The sequence below is a fragment of the Caretta caretta genome, chromosome 6 (assembly GCF_965140235.1).
Source record: "Caretta caretta isolate rCarCar2 chromosome 6, rCarCar1.hap1, whole genome shotgun sequence".
Classification (NCBI taxonomy): Eukaryota; Metazoa; Chordata; order Testudines; family Cheloniidae; genus Caretta; species Caretta caretta.
This window is the reverse complement of record NC_134211.1, coordinates 2,679,872-2,687,945: the sequence shown is the minus strand read 5'-3', so window position 1 is coordinate 2,687,945 and position 8,074 is coordinate 2,679,872. Positions and strand designations below refer to the sequence as shown.

At 55.2% G+C, this 8,074-nt stretch overlaps 1 protein-coding gene across 1 annotated transcript; it reads left to right on the top strand.

The window, feature by feature from the left end:
- The first annotated feature begins 2,196 nt into the window (after positions 1–2,196).
- On the top strand, positions 2,197–7,740 carry LOC125638096 (perforin-1). The gene is made up of 3 exons (XM_048853388.2): positions 2,197–2,338; positions 3,973–4,558; positions 5,098–7,740. The coding sequence occupies exons 2-3, from the start codon at positions 4,026–4,028 to the stop codon at positions 6,248–6,250; spliced, it is 1,686 nt and encodes a 561-aa protein (XP_048709345.2). The 5' UTR covers positions 2,197–2,338; positions 3,973–4,025; the 3' UTR covers positions 6,251–7,740.
- Positions 7,741–8,074: the final 334 nt, after the last annotated feature.

The window sequence follows — 8,074 nt, the reverse complement described above, 5'->3', positions numbered from 1 at the left end:
CCGGCCTCCTGCCGCTGCAATGAAATAAACCCCTCTTTTTGTAGCCTGGGGGCTTGCTGTGATTCCTCCCCTCCCAGGGCCGGGGATAGAACCCAGGAGTCCTGGCTCCCTGCCCCCGCTGCTCTAACCCACTAGACCCCACTCCCCTCTCAAAGCAGGGGCCAGAACCCAGGAGTCCTGTGCTGGGGGCTGGACCTGGGCCTTTCCCTGAAATTGGGAGACTCGCACTCAGCCCTCAGCTCCCTGCCTGAACCCCTCCCCTTCCTGAACCCCAGGGGAGGTGCCTGTGTGGTCCCAAGGCCCACCTGCTCACAGAAGAGGCGTGGCTGTGTGATACCCTCATGGGAGCATGATTCTCAAGCCCTCGAGCTCCTCGCCCTTTCTGGGGCTCTTCCCAGAGGCTCCCTCCCTCCCCATGTCCTGTCTCTAGACTTGTAGGGCTTGGCTTTCTCATCCCTGGGGCCCCTTCCCTCTCACTGCAGTCCTGGGAGTACGGCTCTGTGCTCCGAGGCAGGGTGGGACCCTGCGCCCATAGCCACCCCCCCTCCCCAAGAGGTGTTCGCTGCTCCTGGGCCCCTCCTCCAAGGGGGCGTGACCCTGAATTCTCCTGGCCCCGCCCCAATTTATTTCCCATGCCTCTGTACTGCCCCCTGTGACTGGGTCCCCAGGGTAGAACCTTGAACTGGGGCACCGCTGTGTCCCCTTAGCTCTCCAACCTGGGCTGTCTCTTACACCCAGCTAAATTGCGTGAATGCTTCAATTAAACAGAGACAGACACCAGCCAATCTCCCTAGCCTTGCACCCCAGAAACGTACAGAGCTCAAGAAATTCTCTTCAACAGTGCAAGCTCATTAAACTTAGATTTGAATCCAGGAACTTTTCTCACCCCACTGGGTGTTCCAGGCAGTTGACAGTTCTCTGCACACAGGCTGGATTCCCTTCTCAGCCTGGGACCAATCTCCCCAGTTCAAAGTCTTTGTCTTCCCAAAGATGTTGAGATGGGAGAGGAGAGAGACCAAGTGGCGATGTCACTGGGATTCTGGATTCTTCTTGATCGGCCATCAACACGTGTCCGGCCCATCCTCATGTACATGTGTCTTGTTCATTGCACCTTTGTTGTCACCAAGAGGCTGGCTGTGGGTATTTCACACTTACCACATATCTCCGGAGCAAACATATTGCAGCACTTGATAATTTCACCTACCATGATAGCACTCACCAGTCAACAGGATATTCATGTTCAGCAGAGCAAGACTTCTTAAATGATACCTCTCAAGGCATGTATTGTACAAAACATTTCATTGTCATATCACAGTGTTGAATAGGGGGGTTCCCAGCTGTTATTTTGAGGTACAGTGTGTCACACCCCCACCCCCAGCTTGTATCTCCATGGGGGAGAAGGAGACAAATCGGATGGGGGGGGGGCATGCTGGGATGGAGTGAGGAAGACCCCTGGTAGAATATATGGGGATGCAGAGGGATAGGGGTCCTACCAGCAGGGGGTGAAGGAGTGAGCAGAATCCCCTGATGGGGGAATATGGGAGCTGTGGGACTCTAGGGTTGAAGTGCCAGGGCATGAAAAGGTGGATAGAACAAAACATGGGAGAACAGAGAGAGAGAAGGAAACCTCAAACCTGCTCTACAGCAGCCCAGGGTCATCCCCTGCCCCTCAGTGCCCAATTTCCCCAGCTCTACCCCACAGGGCCAGGGCATTGGGCTTGCTCCGGATTTACCCAGGTATCAGAATCCTGGCCTGATTCCATTGGCATCGGTGGGGTGGCTCTGTATTTACAGTGGGGTCCCTGAGGCACTAGGTGCTGGCCCCAGTGCGGCACTAGGGGGCGCTGTGCTGCAGGGTGGGGGGGGGCTCAGCAGGGGGCGCTCTCCCCGGGCAGGCAGTGCTGGCCCCAATGCTCCAGTGTGGCACTAGGGGGTACTCTGCTGCGGGGTCAGGGCTGCGGGGTCAGGGCTCAATAGGGGACACTCTCCCAGGGCAGGAAGTGCAGGGTTTGTCTCACTGTGGGTTCCTTTGCAGCCTCTCTAGCTCCTCATGCCGTGGGTCGAGACTCATAGGAACCGCGTTTGATCCACCACAGGGGTGGAATAATTGCTGACCACAGCTTCCTGTGCAGCTGGCTGTGGCTGGGGGTGTAAAGGGGGGCAGGAGTTCAGCGCTGGGGGGAGCGTGAGGACGGCTGAGACACTGAGAACACGGGAGACCTTGCGTGCTGCCTTCATCCACCTTCAAAGCGCATCTCTCCCAGCAGAGGCACAGACCAACCCTAGCTGCCGACGGGCCCCGGAGCCGAAATATTCCTCAGCTCAGTTCCTGAGGCAGGTGAGTGATGGGTGGGTCTGCTCAGACGCCAGCTGAGATTGGGAAACTCATTGCACCAGGCCCTGCACAGACCCCAACCGAGATCAGGGACTCCATCGTGCCGGGGGCTGCACAGACGTGAACCAAGATCGGGGTCCCCAGTCCCTCCCTGCTCTAACCCACTCGATCTCACTCCCCTCCCAGTGTGACAATAGAACCCAGGAGTCCTGACTCCCCCAACCCTCCATCCTCTAACTCACTTCACCCCACTCCACTGCCAGAGCGGAAATAGAACCCAGGAGCCCTGACTCTCAATCCAGTGCTCCAGCCACTAGACCATGTTGCCACTCAGCTTTTGATCATTAATTTACGTAGTTGATACCCTTCATATCAGGGGCATCTTGCAATTTCAGGCTGTTCGATTTTCTATTGGCAACAAAGCAGTGGGGGACAGCAGATCTGGACTGAGGAGCACCGGCAGAGTCCGGGGGGAGGGAACGCCAAGGCTCGGATTGCAGGGAGACTGGGGGCTGGCCAGAACCAAGCAGTCCATATTCAAATGCGTTTTTCCTGCCTGGTTCTGCCGGGGTGAGTTCAAACATTTACTGTCCCCTCCCAGTCCGAGCCTGCTACCCTGACAGGATGCAGAGCTGTTACCCCTTTCCTGCCCCACAGCCAGCTTTGCTGTACAGTTCCAACCCAAGTTGAAAACAGTTCAAATCAACATTTAACACAGCATCCCTTGTGGTTAGTAGGGGGAGGGACGCAAAGAGAAGTATGAGGTGCTCAAAGCATCTGGGGCAGAAGGAAGGGGACAGGATACCAGAGTAGATGGGCCCATGGGTCTGTTCTCGGGTGGCAAGGAGGGGGCAGGATACCGGGCTTGATGGGCCCATGGGCCTGATCCAGGGCAAAAGGGAGGGGGCAGGATACTGGGCTAGATGGGCCCAGAGTCTCCTCTGGGGCACCAGAATTTCCTGCTCTCTTTGCCCAACAGCCACAGTGTAAAGGTGACAGCGCCGGAGAGAAACCCCATAAAATGACCCCCCATCAGTGGTTCAACATAACCAAATCCACCACTCGGCGTGGCCACAAGGGGGCCCCAGCAGTTTCCACAGCAACGCCAGTCACGCCTAGCGTGGCCCAAGGTCCCGCTGCTCTTGCTGGCTATAAAAGCCACCACTCGAAGCCACGGGTTGTGTGTGGCTTTGCACTGCCCACTAGTGGCCAGACCCAGCCACTACCTCAGCTCACTAATTATAAGCCACAGAATCTGTCCACATTGCACCATCCTTTAATGGCCACATTGAGGAACTGCAATGACCCATGATTATACAGCAAGCTGTCAAGTGGGTACGTGAAACTATACCTCCTCCTCATAGTTAGTGTTGGTATTACAACATCTGGGAAATAGGGACGGGAGGGAATTGATGCAAATTAGGTAATCTGTAGTCAAACATGCAAATGAGGCATCAGGTCATTTGTGTAATGCCACCAGAGTTTCTGGAGCCCACAGTTTTCATGGGTGTGCTATAGAACATGGTAGATGTCATGGATGGTAAGTGGATGTCTGTTGCTACAACAGAGTTAACCAATGGAACTGCCTGACACTGGATTGTCACTAATTCTGGACCTCTGTGTGTCTGTTCCTCTAGGCTGTTCAGAGGCTGACGGCCTCTCCTTGGTGGGGGAACCCATCACATCAGCCATGCCCAGATTTGGTGCCTTCATCCCCCTCCTCCTCTTCATCTTCCCCGGGGCCTCCTCCCATTGTCAGACAGGCACGGTCAATGAATGCAAGAATCACACGGCCTTTGTGCCCGGGCACAGCTTGGTAGGAATGGGCATCGATGTGACCACGATGGCCAGGAAGGGGGCCGATCTGGTGGACAGCAGCGACTGGCAGAATCCAGACGGCACCTGCACCCTGTGCCGGAACCAATTTCAAGGAGGGCAGTGGCAGAGGCTGCCTCTGGCTGTGGTGGACTGGAGGGTCCATGTCTTATGCCAACAGAACCTGAGTAGCTCGGTGCAGCAGTCGGCCATGGGCATGTTGGAGTTGGCGGAGTCCGCGGTGCAGAACGACTGGAAGGTGGGGCTGGACGTGCCTGTGAAGCCCAAGGTTAATGTCCAGGTGGCGCTGGCCGGATCACATTCCAAACTGGCCAGTTTCCTGCTAGACCACACGCAGAAGGACAAATACAGCTTCATGAGCCATGAGGTCTCCTGCGGCTATTACAGGTGAGAGCCAGCCTGAGTCAGGAGGGCTCATCTGGAGTTGGGATCACAGCAACACCACAAGGTGACACGGGGCCTTTCCCCTCTAGTGGGCTCTGGTTCCCATCCGGCCCCAGGACAGGAGACTAGCTTGTTTTAGGGAAACAGGGAATGGGACATGGGGCCTTTCCCTTCTAGGGGGCCCTGGTTCCCATCCAGCCCGAAGACAGGAGACTAGCTCGTTCCAAGGGAGCAGGGAAGAGGGAAGAGAGGCCTTTCCCCTCTAGAGGGCACCAGCTCACATCTGGGACGGGCCAGCTGTGGGGGATTTTCGTGTCCTGTATGTCAGGACACCCCGGCCACCTGCTGTGGCCAGAACTATCAAGCAGCTGACGGTATCCCCAGCAAGGTTGTGAAGTTCAGCAGACTGGGTGGTTGCATTGAATAGGAACCACCTGCTTAGACCCTTTCTTCTGGGTTGGCTGGGGCCTTAGGCTGCACAGCTAATGATCTCAGCTGACTCATTGGGCTGAGCACACTCCTCCCCTTGTCTCCCTGACCAGGTTCCGGGTGAGCGAGACGCCCCCGCTCACCAGCCATTTCTCTCTGGCACTGGAGAACCTCCCGGAGCAGTACGACAGCAAATCCAAGCTGGAGTACCAGCAGCTAATCAGCAACTACGGCACCCACTACCTGTCCCAGCTGCAGCTGGGGGGCCGGGCACGGGACGTGACGGCCGTGCGGGTCTGCGAAGCGGCAATGAGCAGCTTGACTGTCGACGAGATCAAGGACTGCTTGAGCATGGAGGCAGCCAAGAGTATCGGAATGGGCTCAGTCAAGGATGGGCACAGCAAGTGTGAGGAGGAGAAGAAGAAGGGGAAGGTCCAGGGGAGCTTCCACGAGACGTATCGGGAGCGCCACGTGGAGGTGGAGGGAGGAGAGAGCACAACTGATGTACTCTTCGGGAGTAATGCCAAGGTCTTCTCCACCTGGATAGAGAGCCTCAAAGCCAGCCCTGGCCTGGTGTCCTATTTGCTGCACCCCATCCACATCCTGCTGGAGCAGGACGATCCCAAGCGGGAGGCGCTGAGGCGGGCGGTGAGTGAGTACATACGTGAGAGGGCCCTGTGGAGGAATTGCACCCGAAGCTGCCCCTCGGGGACTCAACGCAGCGCCCATGACCCCTGCTCCTGCCTCTGCCCCGGGGATACCATGACCAACACCATGTGCTGCTCGCGGGAGCGCGGCCTGGGGAAGCTGATGGTGACAGTGAAGACGGCCAGCGGCCTGTGGGGGGATTACGTTACTGCTACGGATGCCTTTGTCAAGGTCTTCTTTGAGAGAAGGGAGATCCGGACCGGCACCATCTGGAACAACAACAGTCCCGTCTGGAACGTCCACTTGGACTTCGGAACCGTCCGCATCACCAGTGCCAGCAAGATCCGCATAGAGGTCTGGGACGAGGACAACAAGTGGGACGATGACCTGCTGGGAAGCTGCGACATCCCGCTGGAGGCTGGGGGGCCCCACCAGAAGGATTGCTACCTGAACCATGGCCGCATCTGGTTCCAGTACAGCCTGCACTGTGGGCCCCACCTCGGGGGGCCGAGCTGCTCTGATTATGTCTCCCAGCCACCCCAGCAGAGCACAGCCAAGGGGAAGGAGGTGGAGGCCTTCTGGTCAATAGCACTCCCTATCCCCCAGAGCATTTCCTAGCTCCCGCTCTGCTCACGCTACTGAGCTTCATGCTGTTACTCCTGCTCAGGTATTGGTCTTTCCTATACCCAGAAGAGACGGTCTGCTCCTGTGGCCTGATATCCTCACAACTCCCTCTGGGAAAATATCCCAGCAGGAACCGCCCATTCCAGATCCCTCAGACCAGTCTGTCCAATGATTCCAGCCATCCAGTGTGCCCAACAAACCAAGGCGTTCACCTACCGCATCCAACCTATCTGCCCCCCGCATCCAGCCAACTGCCAGCCAACCAACCAACAAATTGTTGCATTTAGTTTATCCAAGGTATTCAACCAGTAAACCACCAATTGGATTTAGTGTATCCAATTTATCCAACCAACCTATCAAAGAATGTGTGACGTGCATCCACCATATCCATCCCTCCAACCAGCCAGTGCATATATCTAGTGCATCCAACATATGCAACAAACCAACCAATGAATGTATCCAGTGCATCCAAACAACCATTGAATTTATCTAGCGCATCCAATGTAAAAAGCCAGCCCGCCAGCCAACCAACAAATGAATGTGTTTCGGATGTCCACTGTAACCAACCAACCAACAAATGTATTTAGCGTATCCTGCCAACCAGTGTATCCAATGCACCTAATGTATCCATCCAGGCAACCAACCAGTGTATGTACCTAGTGCATCTGCTGTAGCCACGCAACTAATATCTTACATACGTTAAACCAACATGTGTAGCCAGTGCAACCAACCAACCCATGAATGTCAAGTTCATCCAGTCAACCAATACGTGCCGGCAGTGCGACTAATCCCCCAGCCCACGTATCCATCCACCCACTGTCATTACCTGTCTAGTGTACCCAGCTGAAAAGAGATCATCAGGAGCAAAGCTCAGTCCCGTCCTATTGTGGCATCAGGGATTAACCCTCTGCAAAAACCCGAAGACACTCCAGCGATGGGCAAAGTTCTAAACACCAGTGGATGGGATGGGCTCCTGGAGGGAGGATTCATTAGAGGGCTGTTCCCTAGCTGTCATTTCTGTGGCTTTCCACAATTATCCAGCACCTTTGGGGTTAACTGTCTCATCCTGAATGTGAAGGCCCCACCTACCGTCTAGCTGGCTGTTCCATGCTCAGATGATCAGCAGAGATGATGCGACATCACTTGCCATTGGTAGGATTCAGAGTGAACACCCACAAGGACATGCCACAGGCCTATCGGTTCAGGCTATCAGCAGGCTCAGGGAGATGGCACTGCATTGGGGTCACACTGGAAAGGGAAAATTCCCCCTACTTCTGGGATTAAAGCATCTTCCTGGCTCACCCCTATCTGCATCTGTGAGAGCCTAGATCCATGGTGCTGTTAACTGGTAATGAGGGTTGTTAACTCTGAACCCTACTGACTGTAAGTTCAATATCTCCAGCTTGTTTAAAATGCTGGGCAGCTTTGCATCTCCACCACAAAATGATTTGCTTCTGGTAGGATTCCAGCTCTCTGGATCTTTGCAAATGTATCTCCTTGCTTCAATAAACATTTGTGAAAGCAAATTTCTAAGCAGGAAGCCTTGTGATTCTTCTAACCTCAGTGGGCTGGACCTAGATGTAGAGTAGAAATGGGTGGCTGCAATACACACTTGGGAACACGACGGGGAGCTCTAGGCTGGGCAGGAGCAAGGCATGGCAAGACACGGGAGCTAAATAGCAGGATGAATTTGCTGCAATTGGGAATCCAATGTAATGTGGCTAACGCCAACCAAAGGGATTGGCTTCTGTCCAGGACAGAGTGGGGTGGGTGGGAAAGAGATACAGGGAGATGGGCCATGTTATTAGTGGGCATTAA

Bases quoted from the DNA above. Each gene is read 5' to 3' on its own strand.
- LOC125638096 (XM_048853388.2), top strand. From the start codon at position 4,026: ATGCCCAGATTTGGTGCCTTCATCCCCCTCCTCCTCTTCATCTTCCCC. The intron at 4,559-5,097 runs GTGAGAGCCAGC...CTCCCTGACCAG, and splicing joins GTCTCCTGCGGCTATTACAG to GTTCCGGGTGAGCGAGACGC.